General features: G+C 38.3%; 1 protein-coding gene across 1 annotated transcript; it reads right to left on the bottom strand.

The window, feature by feature from the left end:
- Positions 1-7,232: 7,232 nt before the first annotated feature.
- LOC139720787 (cathepsin Z-like) lies at positions 7,233-23,985 on the bottom strand. Its single transcript, XM_071632131.1, has 7 exons — positions 23,855-23,985; positions 23,028-23,185; positions 20,226-20,405; positions 18,323-18,473; positions 16,976-17,057; positions 12,154-12,243; positions 7,233-9,323 (listed from the first exon to the last, which is right to left on the bottom strand). Exons 1-7 carry the CDS (start codon positions 23,983-23,985, stop codon positions 9,210-9,212), a joined length of 906 nt encoding a protein of 301 aa, XP_071488232.1. The 3' UTR covers positions 7,233-9,209.
- Between the last annotated feature and the right edge of the window lie 1,058 nt (positions 23,986-25,043).

Raw genomic sequence — 25,043 nt, 5'->3', positions numbered from 1 at the left:
CAATCTACGGTGTTCAAAATGATCATATCTGATTTTTTTCACAAAATGTGACAATATGTGGTTTTATTATTTCAAACAAAATATTTCAAGCTTATTTATATATACAATTAATATAAAAATAAATAGTAAACATATATTTATAAATAACTAGAGATGACGAGCAGAACACCGCTGGAAAGAGTTGTGCATCGATGACGTATGACACTCCGCCAAAACTTGCTCATTTGCAGAGTCACACTTTTTTAAGCGAAATGTACGAGCTTATTTGGTGATTTGAAAGTTTGTTTTTGATGAAAGTAGTTCATTGGAGGTACCAACAACAACATATTTTTTTTAATTTTGTGAGGACTGCGTCCCTTTAAGGATTTTATAAACAAACAAAACTAATTTGAAAATTATCCGTTGCTTCAAAGGAAGCCAGTGCAACGACTTCAGAAGTGGCTGAGATGGGTAGTCCCTAGAAACCTGAAACACTAATCGGGCTGCCCAATTTTGAAGTCGCTGCACACGATCCAGTTGAGTTGAAGGAATGGAAGAGAGAAGCCCGTTACAATAATCTATACGGGATAGAACTAAAGAACGCACTGCGTTATGACATGCAGATTGATCAATAAATCTCCTAATCCTAGCAATATTTCTTAAATAAAACGTAACAGTACTACAAATTTGAGAAATATGTTGAGACATTGACATTCGACGATCAAAAATAACACCAAGATTTCTTATTGTTTCTGAGGGGCTAATTAGTGTACAACCAACATTGAGCTGAATGTTTGAAAGACCGCGCAGATTGTGGGCTGAAGCTGCTACAAAAAACTCAGTCTTCGAATCATTCAGTTTCAACTTATTTGCTACCATCCATTTCTTAATATCTAAAATACACATTTGAAGTTTAGTGATGGCATTAAAAGAAGCTCCTGGAGTCTTCGGGTCATAAGAAATATATAACTGTATATCATCAGCATAAAGATGATATACCCCTCATGTTTCCACAATTGTTATTATATTTTCAATGGAAATCGTGGCAGAAATATATTTATGAAACTTGAATAATCACATTCTGTGGTGGCCATAGTTCAATACGTACGCAGAAATGTATAGGACTACTTTTTGCAGAGCATAATATCTATAATTTCAGAAAACGGGTCGCACGCTAGTTTTCAATATGGCAACGAAATGAAATACACCTCAACTATGACAACTCGTGCCTATCTGAAGGAGCTATAGCAGTAAAGGTGTCAAACGGCCGAGTATTAATAGGTCTTAATATAAACCTTATTGGTGTGAAATGCTTTCACACTTTAAGAAATTTGCGTTAGCTACCATATTATTTTCAGCATCCTAATGAGAGTTTTAGGGTACAGCAGTTGAACCTCCTGCCAAAATGACGCACGTAAAATATTGCTAAATCAACCTAATATAACTCTAATCAATTTCAAGGTACAGATTGTTTATCATTCTTTGCGCAATTCATATTCTTTCTGTATTCGTAGTCGTTTTCAAGCTTCCGTTTTTCCAGTTACTCTACTCAGTGTTCGCGCTCACCAATGTTATAAATAGCCACGCAACTATCATTTGCAAATCGCCTTAAAGGACAAGTTCACCTTCATATACATGTGGATTGAGTGAATGCAACAATATTAGTAGACCACATCAGTGAAAATTTGGGGGAAATCGGACAATCCGTTCAAAAGTTATGAATTTTTAAAGTATCTGCGCAGTCACTGCTGGGCGAGAAGACTACTACAGTGTATGATGTCACATGCGTACAACGATATAAGGAAAATAAAAAGAGAATTCCACAAAATTTCACTTTTTGAATATAGTGCACATTTCTTCAACTTGTTACTGATGTATGTTCAGGGTAATATTATTTCCCCTGCCTTCTGAAAGAGAGCAGTCCAGTATTCTTTTGTTATGCGAGAAAAATGGAAATATGATGATTTTTCTTTATTCTTTCTTTATATCGTCACATGGGACATCACAAGCTATAGTAGTCTTCTCATCCAGCCATGACTGAGCTGAAACTTCAAGAATTCATAACTTTTGATCGGATTGTCTGATTTTCCTCAAACTCTCAATGATGTGGTCTACTAATATTGCTGCATTCACTCAACCAACATGTCTATGAAGGTGAACTTGTCCTTTAATGACGCTTCTAGGGTAAAACCAATATGTATTTCGCCTAGATGACGGATATAATATATTGCTAAACCATTAACGTGAATCGATTATATTGGAAAATTAATGATATCTCTCTTTCGTGTGATGGGCTTGTGTGTTAATTTTCGGTTTGTTTGTTCGTTTTTGTTGTTGTTGTTGTTGTTGTTGTTTTTTTTTGGGGGGGTGAGATGTGGTTTCCATATTTTCAGCATTTCTCCCGAATGAAAAAACAAACAAACAAACAAACAAGAGACCCGGGGGTCTGGCGCTCCCCTTAGTATCACAAGTTCACCTTCCATGCATTCTGGCAGACTCTTACCCGAGAACACTGGAAACTTGTGGTGGGGTAGCTTTGAGAACTGGGGGCATGGTGTCCATTTGCATATTCCATCACACAGGTAAAAATACCTGCAAGGTACACTGTACTTTATAGAATGTTGAACTATGCAGTTTTGAAAACAAAAAGACTTAAAGCCCCATCACTTTTTATTCTAGAGAACAATATTATTGAATATTCCTTAATTTCAGAGGTGCGTTTGGAGCCCCCCCCCCCCCCGAGTTTTTGTTTGTGTGTGTGTGTTGGGGGGGGGGGGGGACTGCAATGAACAAACTTGGAACTACAGTCATCAATGTACAAACTCAAAGCAGCATTGCTTTATCAAGTCTTGTTCGATAGAGGAATAATTGTAAATACATGTATTCTTTAATGTGGGTGGGGGGAGGGATTAGGCACCCTCGGGTCCCCAAAGGGAAGCATGGTGCCCTGTTGAACAAATTGAGATCATAACCCCCTGGCATGCTACCAGTCAAATTTGGTGAATATTCATCAAGGGGTTTTCAACGATAATGAACATGTACAAGATCACCATTTGGACCCATTCCACCCCACTCCCTTGGGTCCCAAGGGGGGGGGGGGGGGGCACCCCTGATTCTGCCATGAACAAACTTGATACAACAGTCATCAATATACTGACTCATTGTATTAACTTAGCTCAATCACTTCAGGTTCTAGAGAAAATCTTTAAAGATTCCTTACTACGGGGTGGGTTGCTCCCCCCCCCCCCCCCAGGTGGGGCATGGTGCCCATTTGATGGAATTGAGATTCTATCCCCCTAGGGGGTGCTACCTGTCGAGTTTGGTGAAAATTCATCATAGGGTTTTCAATAAAAAGATGAACATTTACAATTTAGGCCCCAATGTAGGCCCCAAGGTCCCTAAGGTGCAGGGGCATGGTGCCCATATGATGGGAACGAGATTCTATCCCCCTAGGAATGCCACCTGCCAAGTTTGGTGAAAATTCATTACGGCATTTTCAAGAAAAAGATAAAAATGTACAATTTGGGCCCCATTAGGACCCCTCCCTACCCCCTTCCCTTGGGTCCCAAAGGGGAAACCCCTGATTCCGCCATGAACAAACTTGAAAGAACAGTCATCAATGTACCAACTCATAGTATTAACTGAGCTCTATCACTTCTGGTTCTAGAGAAGAAGATTTTTAAAGATTCCTTGATTTTGGGGGGTTTGGGCCCCTCTGGGGCCCCCAGGTGGGGCATGGTGCCCATTTGAACAAATTGAGATCCTATCCCCCTAGGGATGCTACCTGCCAAGTTGGGTGAAAATCGGTCATGGGGTTCCCAAGAAGAAGATGAAAATGTAAAAAGTTTAGGCCTACGTACGACGCACGACGGACGACGGACGCGACTCACGATGGACGACGGACGACGGACGACGGACGCCGGACGAAGAGCGATCGCAATAGCTCACTTGAGCCTTTGGCTCAGGTGAGCTAAAAAACAAAACAAAACAAAACCGAAAAACGTTTGCCATATGGACGGTTTATAAGATAAAAAATGAAGGGAACAACAACAGCAAAAGTTAGGCTGAAAAATTTTAGCGCCATTTACATTACAGTGGGGATGAATGGCCCCGACGGACAGGAACATCTTTGGGGTATCCTGCAGCGGATGGTGGAGAATAAGCAGGTGTCTTACATCTATCAGCTTCACAATTGTTGTCATGCTGGAGCAAAGAAAAATCCCAACAACAACAAGTGTAGCCCTTGTGAATTCCATGCCGAGGAGAACGAAGTCAGCTCCAGACAACGCACAGACACAGTTTGTCTCTGTACTAACTGGATGTACTCACTTTTGATGCCACCCAAGTTTTGGAATACCGACTGTTTGTTAAATAACTTACACAATAAAACTGCATCATTACATTTTATTGTACTTTGACTGTTAAATTTCATATTTATTTCTGTAATTACATTCTTTGGAAAGATGTGAGAAAGTATTCGTTGAACTGAGGGGTGTCATCACTTCGTTGAGATACCGAGTATTTACAGAGCATGTGTTGAGTCTTCAATGCGTAAATGTTTAGGAGAAATAAAATCATGGATTCACAAATCACAATTCAGGCCGGATTCTAATATAAAACACTTTGTATAATAGGTAACTTTTATTAATTTCCCAGTACAGCTGCCCTACAAGTGATAAATTACATGATAAACATCTAATCATACATGTAATAACCCTTCATGGGTGTCTGTGTAAAAACACTAATAGGCACAACGCTTCACTTACGACTATTAATGCAACCAGTGACATTACATTTCTGAACGCTGGAGTAAACTAAAAAAAAAAAAAAATAAAGTAGCACAATCGTCATACACACCGACAAACACACATACACACACAAGCAACAGTGAAGCTGGCACAAATGCCACAAATAGGAGATTTACATTTGCGACGCGGTCGTCGAGACACTGTGATTGCGCTGGCCGTTCTCCTGTCTGCCTGCATCGTGTTACAAAGTAGCTTTGTATTACACGAAGACGCAACCTGTAAGAAGAAAAAATTGGCGCCCCCATTATTATTATAATCAGTGCATCAAGCAGCTCTCTGCCTCGTGAATTTGAGCGGACGCAAAAACGGCCCAGAACCGATCGTAAAAACCCAAGACGACGCGAAATCGATATTACTTACTTACTTACTTACTTTAATCCATCGATGCTAGTAGGTCCGGGCCTGTTCATCGATCGATTGGTAGTCATTTGAATCAATCTTTCAATTACGAGTGGTTCTATGGCAAGGTGTGTGTGTGGAGAGGGAGGATTCAGGACATCTGTTAGTATCCTTCAGGGTCATAAACAGATGGCAATTCTTTCCAGTAGTTGTCTAGTCTGTTTTTGAAGGAGTTCACAGATGGGGCACTGACTACATCTTCTGGTAGCTTATTCCATGATTCCACCACTCTATTTGAGAAGAAGAACTTTCTAACATCAAGGTGAGCGAATGTCTTCTTCAGCTTCAGAGTGTGACCACGTGTTCTGTCTTCATTATTGAGATGTAGCAGGTCAGTGTCAGTGTTATATAAGCCATGGACATATTTGTAGACATCAATCATATCACCTCTCCTTCTGCGATGGATAAGCGTTGGTAATTTAATATTGAAAAGCAATTCTACGCATAATTTTTTTTTCTCTCTGAACGTCAGCGTCGGGAAAATCTAAAGCTTCCTAGTATATCCTATATTAGTATGTGACTACACCACATCAGCTCATCTCTTTATAGATGTATGAACGTGCATCAGCATGACATGTTTAATGCACCACATGAAAACCATACGAGGTGGATGCACTTTTTCCTCAGCCTTCCAAACTCAAGTACACAAATGGTACCCGCATTGTTGTGGTGGCAAGCCAAGGACTGGTTGGATCATGCTTCCTGGTTTGGGACCATCAGAAAATTCAACCCGTGAACTTCCGTTCCTATTTAATATTTGAAGTCTTACAAACTTCCCGATGGAACCCTCATGTCTCATTGTAAGCTTGCAAGATTTCTAATTCATATGAGTATATTCCTTTATCATCAACTATTCTATGTTAAACAAAAATGGAATGATACAATTTTGCTGAAGGCCCCTGATACTACAAACAACAGGAATATGGGGATTTCAAGTTTTCTGCTAGATTTCTCGAAGTTGTAAAACTTAGAAAAATAAGAAGCCTGCCAAATGATTTTTGCAAAATTTAGATTTCTCATTGCTGTAAAACTTTGGAAAATAAGAATTCTGGCAAATGCTTTCACTGCTCACTGCCCTAAACAACAGTGACAGGAGACAAAAGGTGAGGTGTGTGGAAAGTTTAAAATGGGCGGGGCTTACAATGAGGAATTTGCATACTTACAGACGCAAGCCTCGTATATTTCAATATTCTGTATGTTTGGCACACCATCATAATGAACACATAATGTCACTTGCCTCATTGATTGTTCCTAAGCAAAGACTTGTTTGAAATCAATTCTCGTCAATAGAAAAGGCTTATGATGAAGTCATCTGGCTTGATGATTAGATGACTAGTCACGTGCATGTAATACATACTGCGATAAAATAAAACCTTGTACGTAATACACTCTACATCCCGGATAACAAGACCGCCCAGTGTTTAAAGGAATATATCAGGACACTTGGGACTACCCACCAGGAGCTGAAATGAAGCTACTGCAACAGCTATCCACTCTCGGCCGAATAACCACATTTATATGTCGTATTTCACCAGTTTTCCTACATTGTTATACAGACATTACCATATATATAAATATATATATATATATAATACCTAAAATAACTTAACAATGTAAGAAATTAACAAGTTTTTGCTACATTTTAAAAAAGTTTTTAAAAACATTATTTTTGCTACATTTTTAATTTTTTCCTTTAAAACTGATTGAATCCTACTATGCAGGAAAATATAATTTGCAAACATGTCTAAAATGTACATAAATTACTTTAAAAGTGGTTTCTTTCGCGGTGGTTTTATTTTCGCGCTTTTCGCGCTTTGAGGTTGAACCGCGAATTTAACATCAAGCGAAAATGTTTTGAACTCGTCGCTTGTTACAATGCTATCATTACAGACCGCAAATTTTAACACACGCGAAAAAGTCGGCACCGATGGAAACCGCGAAAGTTTCTGTACGCGAAAGAAACCACTTTAACAGTATACACTAACAGGGGTGGATCCAGGAATTCCGTAAAAAGGGGGCACCTTTACAAACTTTGGGGGGGGGGGGCGCACACATTCCCCCATTTTTTCCTTTTATTTCTTTTGTTTAAAATAAAAGGGAGGTGCAAGCCCAGTGCGCTACCCCCTGGATCTGCCACTGCGTTAATTTGAGCTGACATTCATAAGTGAGGTACAATATACCTACAGGCATTGTTTTGCTGACAAGCAAAAGACTACGGTGCTAAATTTGTACATACATGAGAAAGAAAAGGCACTCAACAGCTGAAAAAAAAAATTGCTACATTCACCTAATAGTTTGTTACCTAGCTAGCAATTTCAATATGCAAAAGCTGGTCAAAAGATTCAGTCACACAGAGGCTGACAAGGAGAACCCTGTATATTTCCATCTTATCATCAGTAAACATCAAGTTCAATGTATTATTGGAACGTCAGAAGAACCAGTACGACAGAAGCACTTTTGAATATTCAAGAAGGGGACATCCTACAGATTTGCCATGTGATCAAATGATGTCTGACCTACAACGTAAAATCTACTGATTACATTCATCAGCTCTGTATTAGACATTTCATTATGTTTAAAATACACATGTTTTTTCTTGTTAGTAACTGCTGTTGTCAAAGTGCTGGGGACCAGCAGTTTTCTTCCCCTATATCGACATTTTGATATAACCCAACAAATAAACGGTAAAGGGCATAGAGCTGATAATGTTGGAGCCTGCATTTTTACTTTGTTGTAACAGGAATTTTGTTATAACCATGTTCGTTATAAAGGGAGTGCACTGTGTATGATGTGTCAAAAAGTTTTACAATTGTCTTAAGTTAATAAACTTGACTCATATTCTCTTGACACTGTACATACGGCAATACTAGGGTACACAAATGGATGGCAATATTCACTCATATGCTAAAGATGCAAACCATCTACAAAGATCTGATATCAATACAAGAGGAGGAAGAATATGATTGAATATATGGTAGCATCACTGATGTAACATAATGATGTAACCAAGCTGCTTCACATATCACCTTAACCGGATTCTCCCTTCCTGGTATGTTTTTCCCATCTAAATGCTTTGGGGAGGGAAATTTTGCAGTTTGGAAAAGGAAGGTCAGGAGAAAGAAAGATAAAATGACACACTGGCAAGCAGTGATATTTAAAGGCAGATTCATGACTACAGAACATATTGGAAGATACCCCACTAGGGTATACTAATAAATGGCTGAGTGTTTAGTACACCATTCACACATTTCTGTTTCATCTACAAATGTTTCTCTCCACCAGGAAAAACCAGGAAAACCTTGGACAAATGTGAATTAATTCCATGGTTATCTTGAAAGGCAAAAATATGGCTTACACTAAACTACCCAAATCACAGACTGAAGTCATGCTGTGACTGGTCTAAAATCAAAAGAAAAGGACCATCACAATAAGGCACCAAAATCTCATTATCATTAAAGCTAGTATTGCTGTGTACAAATGTAAAAATCACATGCTGATGCACGTATTTTGGATTTGATCAACAGAGAAGATGTCAGCTATCCGTCCATTTTAAGCGGGAACATAAGTCACAAAATACAAGCCAAATGTTGGACTAGAACAGTACACTTGCTTTGTGTTTAGTGGGCCTGCCACATATGCATTACGCTACGTCAAGGTCCTCTTCCTTAAATGTCATTTCCTGTGATTCTACAAACGATTCTCTTTTTCTCCATATCACTTTCAGTCCATTATTTTTTTATGTTTGGAAATGTTTTCAACTTTTGCTTCCCCTTTCCCAGCTAAACAATACAATGAGAAGTTTTAACCATAATCACATCAACACAATTTACTTTTGTCTGTGAGTACTTTCTTGGAATGCTTGACAAAAATAAATAAATAAAGAAAATAACATAACATAAAATGTGGTGAAACTGCAAGTTTTACAGATAATACTCTCTTGAAGGAGAAGTTAATGTTAGGGGAATAGCTGCCTAATTTGCATGGGAAATCTTCCGATGATGGCTTGGTCAAAGGTTGAGGTCTTCAAGGTAAGATTGGATCGCCAAAGGCACAGCTGGACTCGATGCCCAGGTTATAGTGGTCACCCTGGCCTCCTTTGTAGCTGCTTGTCACAATGCGGAACCAGCCGTGTTCAGCCTGCGGAGTGATGGACACGGAAGAAGGAAGTTTGTGGTTGGAATCACTCAAAACAACCAGCATAACATCAACCGGAAAAAATAGGGCATCCTCTGCTTCTGTCATTGCAGGTGGAGCATACAAATGTAATTTGGAGGAAAGGTGTCTCTATTCCATGCCTGCTATGTAGCCTTACAGTTGCTTAGCAAAATCATTGTCTACTTCCTGCTTACACTGGTCATGTTCAAGTGATTATAACAATTTAGTTTTGGTTGAGACCTAATTTCAGGTTTCTAACATTTTTTAGTGTGTGTGAGATAATGAGAAACCTCTTATGAAATATGAAAGAGCATGTAATTTGATGAGGAATTCAATGTACATTTGATGAAAATTGGTTTTGACATGGCTGAGATATAAAAAACAGAGCGATTCTACTAAATTGTGGGACCCACTTTTTATTACGATTGCTTTGTTATACTTTGTTTTTGGATGTTTCAGTCATTACATACCCGATTTTCATCATATAAACTTTGTATTCCTCTTACAGTGGTATTCTCTGTACTATTTTGTAAGTGTTTTTCTTGGCATCTCGCAAAAAATTGAAATCCCAATTCTCATCTCCACCAATACTGTACAATCGCTTTAAGTACTGTTCGGTTTCAAAAACTGGGCTTCATTCGAGAAAAAGAAGATGGGCAATCTACAACCAGTTGTCGAACAAGTTTGAAGATGGTATTAAAAAGATATGATATATAGATACAGGGATGGTATATACTGAATCCCAGTCTTGAGCTTTCTATCGATCACTGCCACTACTGAAAAGATGAATAATTTTGAGTCCAGAAGAAGGTGCTGACAACAGACAGCAAACCAAACTGGTTTGGAAGTGAAGATGGTGCACACTGTGATAATGGAGCTTAAATGGACTGTACAGTACTGGTTGAAGTGGGGATTCATGTTTTGCACATTCCTAAGTGAGATAATGAAAAACCTCATATGAAATATGAAAGAGCATGTGATTTTAAGAAGGGTTCAGCGTTTATTTGATGAAAATTGGTTTTCAAATGGCTGAGATATCCCAAAAAGTGATAATAATAAAAGGCGACAGGCCACAACTTTATTAGGATCTCTTTGTTTCACCTTGTTTTTGGATATCTCAGCCATTTCAAAACCGATTTTCATCAAATAAACTTTTTGATACCCCATGGAATTGCATGCTCTTTGACATCTCATAGAGTGGTTTCTGAATATCTTGCAAAAAGCTAAATCCTCACCTCAACCAGAACTGTACACACCCTTTAAGATGACCCTCATTCTGGCTTGAAAATTGCGCCAAACTCTTGCCATGTATTGTTTGCCTCAAACAACCAAAATTTAGCACATGTACTGGTACTGCATAAAAAAAAAATGGTACATGATGCATAGCACACATCAATCATCATTACATCCTTTGATATACATGTATTGCATCCTTTGATATACATGTATTGCATCCTTAGATATACATGTATTGCATCCTTTGATATACATGTATTGCATCCTTTGATATACATGTATTGCATTGTGCATTTTTGTGCAATACAAATTTATTCAGGCTTACATGAACACAGACACAAACACAGGCACACGCATGATTACATATCAGGCTTGACAGTAGCATTTTGGGGCACCAGAATCTTTGAATTTAAATTTTTGAAAAAAAAAAATGTAGTTTTGATTCTGATTGACAAATTGCCCTATTTTGATGTAAATATGTATGCCCGTGATTTCCTTTGTCATGGCTACTACTAAAAAACACTGATCTATTCAGTGCTTATCTATATCGATGTACAGCATTTTGTCAATCAGTTGCAACAAAAACCAACATGATGGAAGAATTTCATCTATTTGAAAAAATATAGTGGTCCAAATTAAAGAAAACATGTAACATTATTTCGAATTTTAGCTGGATAATCTGGTCACTTAAATATAAGCTTTTTCAAAATTTGGTGGACCGTCATCAATATTTGAGTGGCCCTGAGCCTTCTGGCCACTACAAATGTTGAGCCCTGATACACAGAGCCTAGAATGTCTTTCAAATCTTCTATAATTTTATCAAAAACCAGAGAATAGCTTCTCTGATAGTGGAAGTGTGCATATAAGAAAGTTATGATCCACAGCATACCTACAATAGCATAGTCAATTAATCAACATCTACACTGGGGTAGATAAGGTTGACGATATCAAGATACCCTTCTGTTGTTGAGACAAGTCCATCTAAGCGCAAGGCTGCTTGTGACAGGGCTTCAACATCTAAATGAGAAATTATTTCAAACAGCCCAAGGTGTACAGTAGCCCATACTTAGGTGAGGATTCAGGTTTATAACTTTTTGTGTGTGTGTGAGATAATGAGCAACTTCTTATGAAACATGACAGAGCATGTAATTTCAAGAAGGATTCAATGTTTATTTGATGAAAATTGGACTTGAAATGGCTGAGATATCCCAAAAAGTGATCCTAATGAAATTGATAGGCCACACCTTTTATTAGAATCTCTTTGTTTTACCTTGTTTTTAGATATCTCAGTCATTTCAAAACTGATTTTCATCAAATAAACTTTTGATTCCCCTTAGAATTGTATGCTCTTTAACATTTCATAGAGTGGTTTCTAAATATCTCGCAAAACATTACACACTGAATCCTCACCTCAACCAGTACTGTACAGTCCCTTTAAAGCGCACTAATGACCCAAACTTCTCAATCCAAAGATTGAGAAGTTTGGCTGCCGGTGTGATCGGATGAAAAAAGATCGCAAAGACATCTTAAACTTCTTGATCTTTTGCCAGTCTGACCGTGCCTCAAGAGTACTTACCCAAGGTACACCCCAGGAGTTTCTCACCACCCAGAACTCTACATTATTCTCGTCCACACCCCAGCCTGCCACTGACACAATGTGATTGATCTGAAATACAAAAACAACAACAACAACACCAAAGATTGAATGCATGGGTCGCGAAACCAAGGTGCTGAGGGTAGAGGGTAGCAACACTTCCCCTGCCCCCCCCCACACAAACACACACACAAGCACACACAAACAAACACAAACACACAAACATTTGCCAAAAATCTCTCAAAACAAGAACAAGAAGAAACAAATAAAAAAGATGATTTGCCTGTGCAGCTCCCAAACTGTGGAAATCCCCAACTGCAGCAGTCTTAAAATCACGACTCAAAACACATCTTTACATTTGACTGTCTATCATCATCAAGTACATCAGAAGCTTTTGCAGCGCAGAAGAATTTACGTCCATAGGTTTTGCTCTTTGTGAATTGATATTATTATCATTAAAGCTACAAATACCAAGAACTTTGCCATAAGCATTATGTGGGCTGATCAGTTCTGACTGTTGACATACTTCCCTGTCTTGTTTTTTTTTTTTTAGTCAGTTTCAGATTTATAAGATCTGTTGAATTTCATGGCGATTTCACTCAGGCAGAAATCAATAACAGTGACAAAGTCAGCATCTTTTACTAACATTAAGCTCAAGTGCCTATCCTTGATTTTCAAGCCCTGGTGATGTAGGATTAGATTATTTTACTTCCTGATACAGAGAAAAGAGAAAGTGATCCAGACTGTACTTTGATACCTAGTGATATTTGAGCCATAATGAAAATATAAAAGAATATGAAGATTGATCAATCTGTGTAGTTTGATAGAACACTGAATCACAGTCTTTTATTACAACCCACTGACATACCGATGTAAATTGAGGAAGCAAAAACATTGCTACCTCCATCAGACAGTGGTAGCCTTTTTTGGAACCTCGTTCTTTACAGTTTCTTTGTGGTGAGACCCTGGGAAGTGCAGGAACTGCATTTATTTTTCTTTGTTTTCTGGTTTTGTTTTGCTTTTGTCTGTTTGATTCTTCATCATTCAGAATCTGCAGAACATGTTCCTTTTTTCTTTTAAATGTTGGGGGGGGGGGGGGGGGGTGAAGGGTCAATGGTACCATTTGTAGAGGAACAGTCCACCCTGTCTTTTTAATATGATTTTCACGATTCATTGCCAGCTTGTATATTTCACAAGACAGATTAAAGCTTTTAACTATATTTGAGTCCTCCTCAGGTAATGTGTCATTTTATCATTTTGGATGCAAAATACTTGAAAGTCTCTACATTTCTGACTGATCATATATTGGCAATATATACCAGTTAATATTACTGTCATACTATACTCCTAATCAATTCTGTACACCAGGGTCCTGTATGTTTTTGTAGGTAGGTTTTGTCTTCCTAAGTACTGTTCGCTCAGTACTGATTGTTCATGAGGGAACCCCAGCGACCCCCCCCCCCCCCCCCGCCCCCATTTACAAACAGTCATAGAGGTTGCAGCATAAAATTGCATTTTTGTTCACAGCCTTTTCCCCATACTGCAATGTGGTATTGATTTTGTATAACCATGTATATACATGTTTTACTGTAAATGTATTATTGTTGGAAATGAAAATAGATTAAATGAAATGAAATGAAACTGGCAAACATCTGATTTTTTTTTTCTTGGTTTGTAAGGTGGGGTGAGTAAGGTTTAATCAATTAAACCAGTTCAATTTCATCTTTCTCTAGTGTTGGATACGCTGTGACAATCAGAGCTGCCAGTGTAATGGTGACAAGATCATAATTTCTGCAAAAAAAAAAAGAAAAAAAAAGAAAAAACAAAACAACAACAACAACAACAACAACAACAACGAACAAACAAACAAAAAAACCCTTTGAGGTGTTAATGGGTTACCTGATTTCATTCTTTTTCAATATATATCTTAAAGCTTGGGATACAATCCTTGTTATGGTATACCGTAAAAACTGATATTTTTGTGTGAGTCATTTTTGGCGCTCTGGTGGGTAAGATGATTTGGTGTGTTTTCAATTCTGCGGCATCAGGTCATTATGTATTGGAACGTGTAGCATGCAAAAATACTTGTGTGCTTTTATTTTCTCTCTAGCTTCTGGTTGTGCAAAATGCAGGAAAAAATAAATCCACACCATGAAAATTGCCACTTTCACAGTATAGTTTTCATAGTTATACATTATGTTTCATAAGCCAGGGCTCGACACTAACGGTGGCCCGGGGCCACCAAAAATGAAAGTCGGGCCACCAAATTTCAAAAAGAGGGCAAATTTTTTTGAAAAGTATATAAATTCGTAACTTTCTGCGCCGGAAATTAGCAGTTAAATTTGTTCAAAGGATGGATGAACAGGACTGAATGAATGCCTGAGAGTAAGTGTTGCAAGTTTGTTGAAGTTTATTTATGAGTAGATCATATGTCCAACTTCTAATTCTTACTATCTTAAATCTTAAATATTTGACTCATTAAGAAAAAAGGGACTTTTAATGTTTTTCATTGTTTTGTTTTTTTCGGGACACCAAATTTTTCTCTCGGGCCACCAAAAATGTGAAATTTAGGATTTTGGTGGCCCCATCGGGCCACCAAACAAAAAAGTTAGTGTCGAGCCATGCATAAGATGACAAGCCACCATTTCATCTACCTGCTAGCTAGGTCACTGTCATAATCCTATACACTTATTCACACGCACTGTCGTACAAATGCATTTGGCAGACACACCATTCACTCAAACAGAGTAGTTTACAGTAATGATCCAGTTTTTTTACTTTGTTGATCTGAATAATGCAAGAAAGAGGCCAAACATAATCCAGCAATTATTCAGTAGTGGTACGAAACCAATATTCAAAGCTGCCAAATATAACCACATCCATGCAACTGTGAAATACTCTCTTCTTCATTTTGTTTGTGCTAAAACTACAGCATATAAACTTTTAAATGCACTTGACTAGGATACCTCTACCTTTGGACATGATTACCATATTTCATTACAAATGTGACCAATACTAACATGGAGACAAATGTCAGTGATCATGACTTATGAACTCAAGGATAGATCTGCGGATGAAATAATGTCTCTAAATATATTTCTTTTTTATTATATTTCTACCTCTCCTAGATGAAAGGGATAGTATAGTTTTGGTTGAGACCTAATTTCAGGTTTCTAACATTTTTTGGTGAGATAATGAGAAACCTCTTATAAAGTATGAAAGAGCATGTAATTCCATGAGGAATTCAACATTTATTTGATGAAATTTGGTTTGAGATGACTGAGATATCTAAAACAGAGCAATTCCAATAAAGTGTGGGACCCACATTTTACTACGATCACTCTGTTTTACTTTGTTTTTGGATGTTTCAGTCATTCCAAACCCGATTTTCAGCAAATAAATTTTGAATTCAGGTGTGAGTTTCTTCAGTTTGTCTCCCTCTACAAATTGAATTTGTTAAGATCGCAACTGCTGATTGATCTGTAAGTCAACAAACATGTCGAAAAAAAGGAACCAGTGGGACTTGAACCTGTCATCTACTGCTTTCCGGGAAGCTACACTTCCACCAGGCTGTGACACGATGAACATGAAACAAATACCCAAGCTCCAAAATTCCAACATTGTTATGTATAAAAGTAGTCCAAGGCGGAGAAGGCATAGGATAAATAAAAGAAAGATATCAAACATGACAATCACACCTGAACCTTCACCCCTCTGAATAATATCTTTCTTTCATTTATCCTATGCCTTGTCCACCTTGGACTACTTAACATAACAATGTCGGAATTTCGGAGCTTGGGTATTTGTTCCATGTTCATTGTGTCACTGCCAGCAACCAGGGACAGCCTGGTGGTAGTGTCGCTGCCCGGAAAGCAGTAGATGACCGGTTCGAGTCCTACTGGTTCCTTTTTTCTGACATGTTTGTTAATTTACAGATCAGCAGTTGCAATCTTAACAAATTTCATTTGTAGAGGGAGACAAACTGAGGAAACTCACACCTGAACCTTCACCCGGGCCCTCTGAATAATATCTTTCTTTCATTTAAACTTTGAATTCCTCTTAAAATGGTATGTTATGTACTATTTCATACGTGTTTTCTCGGTATCTCGCAAAAAGTTAAAAGCCCAATTCCCATCTCCACCAATACTGTACCATCCCTTGAAGTTGTGGCTGGGCAATGACATTTGAGTCAAAAATTAGATTTAATGTAAGCCCTTAAAATTCCTACCTGAAGTTATGGGTAGTAAAAGTTATTTTCCCAAAAGTTTGAGGAACTTTGGCCAGGAAGGAGATTTTTCCCAAAGTCTATCTATGCATCTATTCTCAAGGAAGCATATTTGAGCCTAGTATCAGCAGAATCCAGCAAGGGGTTTTCCCTAAATTACCATAATGACATTGCGGCAGATGGCAGAATAGATAAACAATGCTAGACAAGTGTGCCTTTGACATCCATTTCAGAGCTTTTGGGAATCTTTCTTTGAAAAGCAAACACTGCCATCTATTAACTAACTTGTCAGACCCCAACTTTCTAAGTACTTCCTTTACCTACGGAAGGTACCGTAGCCAGGTGGTAAACCGCTCACCACAGAACTACAGTGCAACCACACTGAACAATGGCAGTCTCAAATCTGTCTACACGACACACTTCCTTTTCCTCAAACTAGTCTTACTTACCAGTTTTTGGTATCTTTAAAAAATAAAAAAAAAAATCTAAATTGCTTTGTTTGCTTTTAAAACAACTCCCAGAGGTTACTAATTCATAGGAAAGAACAACAGGCAATGTTGTGGGGAATGCAGAACTTACCATGGGCTGCTGTTCATAATACTCTGAATATACTTTGCCCCCTTGGAAGGTTTCCACCTTGTCAGTTACCATAATGCCACAGCTAGAGGGAGACAAACACAAATAGCGATCATGGCTTCAGACAAATTTGTTTCACATGTAGCAGGGTTCATGGGCAGTAGCCTTCATTAGCAATGTGTGGCATTGGGATAGCGGTTCAATTCAAATCAATTCAAATTTATATGGTATTAATTAAATCACCTGGTCTTAACTTTTATCCGTTCTCTATTTTTCTTCCACAAACACTGATTATCCAGGGGCTTCCAGATAAACAAGCTCGCTTTCATGAAGGTCCTGTCATACTTCTCGTAGTACAATCGGAATTGAGTTTTCGACCAGTTATCATTATAACTACTGTGTATGTTATGTATATATATTGTTTTTTATTGTTTTGTACATTGTTGACAACGTACAAGAAATTGAGGTATTATCTTAATGTAGTATTGATATACTGTAAAACGAGGAATTTTCGCGTGCATTTTAATTTCGCGAATTTCGCGAGCGCCAAAATTCGCGAAATTAAAATGCACGCGAAAGCTTTTGTCTACACTACATGCATTGAATGCCAGTAGCAATTGGCGAAAATTTCATGCCACGAAAAAGGCTGTCGGCTCCAATTCGCGAAAATTTCATGCCGCGAATATATCATGTTTTACAGTATATGGGAAGTATGAAATAAAAAAAAATTGAATTGAATTGAAATTGAAAAAAAAAAAATGTGATTCAAATGTTATCTGAAAACAAACAAAACTGTCATCATTCTCTTTTTTTTAACGCAGCAAGACTTGGTGTATTTTTTAGATCATCACTTAGTTGATTCCAAAAGCATGGTCCTGAATAAACAACATTATTCTCGGTAAGGATGGTGCACAGTAAAGATAAATGAAATTCATTTAAAGGCAAATAAAATTTGTTAACAAGGCATATGAAATTCATTTACAGGTGAATAAAATTTGTGGCAGCTTTCAATTGATAATAGGCTCACTGAAAGTTCACTTTGACCTACCAGGTTAGAAACATTCACATTTTATATACCTAGGGCAATTAATGGAATGTTTGCAAGTCCACACAGCAAGAGGAAATAAGAGCAACTGTAAGAAGGAGCTCTGAATAATTGTTGTCCACAAACTGTTAGAGGGAACATTTTCTGAAACAAATGAATGGACTGTGCGAATGCACGATTTGTGAAAATTTGGTGAAAATTGGGACAATTAGTTCAGATATTGTCAGAAACTTTAAACTTAACTGCGCCTTACTCATGTGGCACATTGCCAAGACGTTTAAAACTTGGCAACAAATCTCACTCACCTTATGGGACCTCTGGCATAGATCTCCGCCATCATATTGTCCCTGCCTGTCACACTGCCATAATCTGCAACCTTGTAGAGGGTGTAATTCTGAAGAGCGCCACACTCACCGAAAGTTGTGCATGTACCACATTGGTTGAACTTGTCACAATCTACAAAATCAATAATTTCATGTTGCCAACGTATTATATATCATGATGAAATAATTGCAAGTAACAAAGTGCTTCCAAGTGCAATTACACACTCACACCCACACACACACACCCATATCAGACACACACAATAAGACAGTTAGCTGCCTTTAGTGGTCTACAGCTGGTTAGTGACAAGCCTCATTACACCTGTAGTTCACTTACTCACCTACATGTAAGTACAAAACTAAAACATTGCTGATTGTGAACAATAAAATTGTCAACTAAAATGCAATTTCTACAATCAAACAAACATTTGAAGGAACTGCATAGACTGACATCGAGGCACTGCATCATAACTTTTCTTCCACCCAGAATTGCATTACCACGGTACTAGTTGAAGTGAAGGCTGGAAATTACCCAAGATCTTGACATGTGACTTTTGGTAGAAACATTCATTTGCATCCTTCCAAATGAATTACCTTAGGCATTGAACATTCACAGGCAAAGTGACTGCTGGAAAATACCACTTTCAGTCAGTTTTTTTTTTCACCTTTTGATAATTAAAGGACAAGTTCACCTTCATATACATTTATTGAGAGAATGCAGCAATATTAGTAGAACACATCAGTGAAAGTTTGAGGGAAATTGGACAATCTGTTCAAAAGTTACGAATATTTTAAGTATCTGCGCAGTCACTGCTGGAAGAGAAGACTACTACAGTGTATGATGTCACATGCGTACAACTGTATAAGGAAAATAAAAAGAGAATTTCACAAAACTTTACTTTTTGAATAAAGTGCACAGTTCTACGACTTGCAACTGACGTATGTTAAGGGTAATATTATTCCCCCTGCCTTCTGAAAGAGAGAAGTCGAGTGTTCTTTTGTTATTGGAGAAAAATGGAAATATGTTGAATTTTCTTTATTCTTTCTTTATATCGTTGTACTCATGTGACATCACAAGCTACAGTAGTCTTTTCATCCAGCCGTGACTGAGCAGAATCTTCAAAAATTCATAACTTTTTAACGGATTGTCCGATTTTGCTCAAACTCTCACTGATGTGTTCTACTGATATTGCTGCATTCACTCAACCCACATGTCTATGAAGGTGAACTTGTCCTTTAACTACTAATCTAACCAGTGTACATACACTTTATGTAGTATACACAGGGCAGGTTCGAAGAAAACCTACAAAACTTTTACTCATTTGTACTAGCGTGATAGTCAGTAAGTCAGATCTGGGATGGATGGATTGATACATAGTAAACATAATGCCTCCAGCCAACCCAGGGCAGAGATACAAATTTTTCAAGCAAGTGCAACACTACTATCAGTCTACCCACTTTTAGCGGGGTACAAAATCATGCTTTGATAAATACTGTATTACCATATTTTTTATTTTTTTGTGAATTTCACACGTCAAGTGCAAATTCAAGGACATGCCAAATTATTAACTCTTATACCAACATGAATGTGACTGAGCATGTACAGTATACATGTTCTGGTACGCAACAGTCCATGAACAAGGTGCATGATGATACTATACTAAATCATCGCAAATTTAACCACTTGCTATTGGACTTGTCAAGAAGTCTGATTTGTGAAAAAAAAAAATTAGACTTGCTTTTACTAATATTTTGGCATGAGCAGTACTTCAGGAATCTGATGCAAAATTTATGATGTTGCTGGTGATGATCTCCACATTGTGTCAGATTCATCCGACAGGCTTCACGGCTGCTTGTGCCAGGAGTGGGTGGTGGGTAGACTTACCTTGATCCTTGGCCTGGTAATTGTTGCACGTCTCATCCGGAATGCCTGCATCATGGGCGTACTGGTAGACTCCAAGCTGACCCCCTCCATGGCATGTACCAGCATTGCCACAGTCCAGGACATTCTGGACAGACAGGTAAGCCGAGGGCCAAGCGCTCCCTCGCTTGATGTTGATGCGATCTGCATGATGAAGAGAGCAATGGGATGAACTACAGCTGTAGTTTTCAATACTTCCACTGCAACAGGAGTAAATCAACAAATCTTTCAGGATGGGAAAATGAATGACCTCTTTACATGCTGGTAATGAAAAAGGGTCCGTGCCTATTATGCACTCTACTGGTTGAGCGACATCAGTATGCAACATATGTGCCTGTGGGTATACCAATTCCATAACATTTGCTCCTGCGACAATTGCTCCCATGAGATATCTGCACGCTAAGCCAAACATAAATTTTACCCACCATCATAACCCTAACCCTAATCCTAATCCTCACATCAAATTAAACCTAAAACCCTACCACAACACTAACCCTAGCCCTAGGTCCTTGGAGAAAACAAGACTGGAGCAATTGTCACAGGAGCAACAAATGTTTTGTCACCTAGTGTATCATTCATTGGCTGCTAAGATGACTGGTCTGTCAACTGTTTTCAAAGGAAAAGCTTTGCCGTATTCATGAATCATTTGGCTCCATGCATGAAGAGGCATATTGAAGAGAAGAAATTTGGATGACCCACTCTAAAAACAAACAGAAAAACAAACAAACAAACAAACAAGTCATGTGCATGTCTGATTGCTGTGATCAAAGATGTTCAGGAGATTGGGGGTCACAACACAGTCTTATTCCTTTTGAACCCACTTTGATGCGGCCACTCAAAACATTTGAAGTATGGGCCAAATTGGCTCTGCTTCATGGATTCATGACTGACTGCACAATGACCAGCCACTCTCTAGTAAAGATGATACATGTCTTTATGATGGAAATTATTTTTTGCCATCCCTCCGTAAAAATGATGAGAGAGGTTAATAGCGGTAAAGACAAAGGGATGCAAGGATAGAAGTTGCAGAAAGATTGATGAAATGAAAATTAAAATTACTCAACTTCACATGTCCAGACACTAATGTAATCTGACATATATCAATGCATAACAAACTATACTCAAAGATTGTACAACATACAATTCATTTACAGAAATTCATTGGAAAGTGATAAGATTGGGCTTCCAGGGGGAACTGTTTTAAACATTTTCACAACATACAGCTCTGATCCTGATTTTGTACATTACTGGATAGGATCAACTTTAATTTCATATATTAGGGGAAGTTTCACTTCATTTGATGAATAAACAAGCAGAATATTCTTAACATTGTGTTACATTTCTAAATTAATGAGGAAGATGGTGGCATCAAACGTTGAGATCAAAGGTATTTGTATTTTTTTTTTGGCATTTGGAATTCCTTCGAACATCCCCTGAAAACTGAAAGCAGTTTGAATTAAATCATAGCTAAAAGTTAGAACTCCAGCTCTCAAACCTCCCTGTCATAACCAGCTCTTGGTATCACCCTTTAATTAGTAATGACTTGCTTTAATAGGTCTTTCCACTCCGCTTTAACCTTTGTACATGTACCTCCACACAATACATCTGTCATCCCCTTCACCTACATCATCCTATTCATTGTGTCTGCAATCTCTTTGTAACCCTCTTGCCACCCCCCCCCCCCCCCCCCCCCACCTGCCTTTACTGGCTGAGCCCATACCCTGTCTTTTCTTCTTCTAACTGCACCAAAAGGCAAACTACTTTGCCATTACTGCCTTTTGTGTTATTCAACACAAACCACTCTAGTAGGCCTATGTGAAAAGGACCCCTCAAGCATGGAGAGAATGAAATATTTCTACCAGTCTTCTGACGAGGTGGGAGGCTGGACGATTTTCATTGTCCGCATTCCCCACACTAACACACGCACACATGTATGCATGCACCCCATACAATGCGCCCAACCACTGACTGCGACACTCCACCGATTGGTACATATGCACTCCCGAAGGATTGGTGATTTTGTGTAATTCAGACGCCATCAACGTCAGTGGTGGGCACACTGCATAAGTGTTAGTGTATATATACCGCTACGAGTACAGTCCAGGAAATGGACTATAAACCTACATACAGTTACCATCTTTCCTGAAGTATAAGTTTCCTAAACATCCATAACGACAAACTGCTTTGAAGAAATAAAATGCCATGCCATCAAATCCATATGCTCACTGCAAGTCTCCAGTATAACCTAGAGTACCAAAGTGATGATGTCTGTTTGAGCATGGTTACCTACCATCATGTTAACAGATATTTGCACTACCGCCCCCCCCCCCCCCCCCGTATGTTAGATTAATTAGAACCAGTTTCCATATAGATAGATGGCTATGACATCACACTTCAGTACTCTTCTCCACCAACACTATTCAGCAAAAGATTTTATAAACCATCATCCATGTGTTTTTTTGACATCAAGCTGAGAAGAGTAGGGAGCAATCGAGACCATTTTCAGACTGAATTCTCAAAGACCTGTTACCATGGTTTACAATTATGGAATGTTTTTTGTAGGCTGATAATGGATTCAAAAGAAAAAAATACATGTATGTTACTATGTAGTGGAAGAACTAAAAGTGCGAATGACATTATGGAGTTTACAGAACTGCATACAATCACAAAGTTAGAACAAGTTATGATAATGAACCAAGTCAAGACTTTGTAAAGTTCAGTCCACATAGCGTTGGTACATTTGCGATTTGCATAATGAAATCTCACCTGCCAATGCACTGGTGGTGCCCATAGCCCAGCAGGAACCACAGTATTGAGGGATGTGCTGGTTCCGTGTAGTGCTTACAAAGTTGGTGTTGTTCACATTCCGCCAGTCGAAGGCAGACGGAAGACTGCGCACTTTCCAATGGCTTCTCTCCTGGGTACTAGAAACGACAATTGAAAATGACATCCGTCACGAGGTCAATCAAAGATTTCTGGATTTCACCTTCCTGGACTAACACCAGTACATTAGATGAAAGTCGAAATCATTTGGCTCATTTATTCTTCCTTTACAGCTGTGAATGGTGTATAAGTTTACCGACCGGGCGGTAGTCTAAACATTCACACAAAAGAGATAGAGTTGAGATTTTACAATGTCAATGACAATATTCTCAATGACAATGTATTTTCCTCATTTTTTTCCTTCTCCTTCTCAGTCTTAAACTTATTCATCTCTTCCCATTCTTAATCTTATATTTATAATCACTTCAGCAATAAATTTATAATAAATAACATATCATATATATGGTCACATTGACAGTTAGTCTATATCAATATAGAAGACCTACAATAGTGTTGTAGATGTTTAGTAGAGTATCTACTCTATATTACTACGAAAGTACAAACTAGTATTACCATTATCTTCAGTATTTCACGACGGTGTATTACCACTTCGCACTACCACTCAAGTCCCAGTACTAAATTTAATTTACTACTAGCCAGGAGCCTTAAATATACGTAACATGTGTACAATAATACTACAGTTGCAGTACAATACAAGTAGAACCTCTACATCTATCGTTAGTAAAGTACACGTCATGTGCATGTCTTACATGACTTCAGGTATCCCTTGATCCATCTTGGGTTGGTAACATGGTTCCTTAGTGCTCGGGAGACCCCTGGCTTGTCCATGTACGACAGAACAAACAGTCAGAAGAACGATGAAGACTCCGAATCCAGCCATGTTTTTCTGAATTGCCTAGAAGAATGAGCATGCAACTACAGACAAGAGAGATGAGAGATAGGTAACGCTTGAGCTTATCCACATGCAGAAGACGTGTTTTGGCGAAACCGGCATGTTATGAAAACATCATGTGATAAGCTGTGAGTCATATGTCAACGCAGCGGCCTTCACAATTTCTAGTCTTGAAAAACAAGCTTTTTTCTTTCATTTTAATGATCAAGATCACTATCATCATTATCAACATTCAATAATAATAATAATCATTATAAAAGCTGACCTAGATGAAGAGAAGAAAATAGAACAAACAGAATGGCGAATCTTTCAATAAAATCCAGCCTTGAATAGAAAGTAGACTTTTAAAGTTTCAAATGTTTTCACAAAACAAATTGTATTTGTAGAAACCATACAGAATTAGGCCTACTGTGATATTGTTACTAGCGTCTTCGTGATATTAATGTATGGGCCCACAAGTTTCCATTCAGTACAATTTACCCTTTTTGTGTGTGTCATGCTCTAAGAAAAAATAAAAAAGAATTTGTAGTTTCTTAAATTATTATCGCTATGTTCACGGGCTGGCGCACAGGCTGGCGCGCGCGGAGTGGAGTGGAGCGGAGAGAAGTGGAGAATATTTCTGAAATTTACTTAAATTATTCGGATATATATTTCGGAATTCGGTCACATGGTAGAGCAGATACACGGAGCTTCGAAAAGGCAGTTTACGTTAAGGTAAGCAAACTCTGGGCTATTTTGTTGTTCTTTTGCACACTTGCACCAGTAACCCGAGGGTGAGGGCTGAATTTCAATTTCCCGCCTTCTGAAAGGGGGCACCGATATGGCCGCCTATACGGCCTCCTCTGCCCCCTTGGACTCCCACCAGGATTCTGATGCGGGCACCACAGAGGGCATGGAGGAAGAAACCTCTGTTGATCTGGACTTTCGCGTAGTTAAGCCTAAGAAACAGGCTCAAAGAAAAAAGCGCAAGGTGCGTGAAGAAAGTGTAGATATTGAAGAACTATCAACTAGGGTAGAATCTTCATCAGACGGAGAACATGAAAATT

Source organism: Diadema antillarum, unplaced genomic scaffold, assembly GCF_040938485.1.
Source record: "Diadema antillarum isolate AM-2024a unplaced genomic scaffold, OU_Dant_1.0 scf00000012, whole genome shotgun sequence".
NCBI classification, from domain to species: domain Eukaryota; kingdom Metazoa; phylum Echinodermata; class Echinoidea; order Diadematoida; family Diadematidae; genus Diadema; species Diadema antillarum.
Note: the sequence above shows the minus strand (reverse complement) of the source record. Positions and strands in the feature narration are given on the sequence as shown.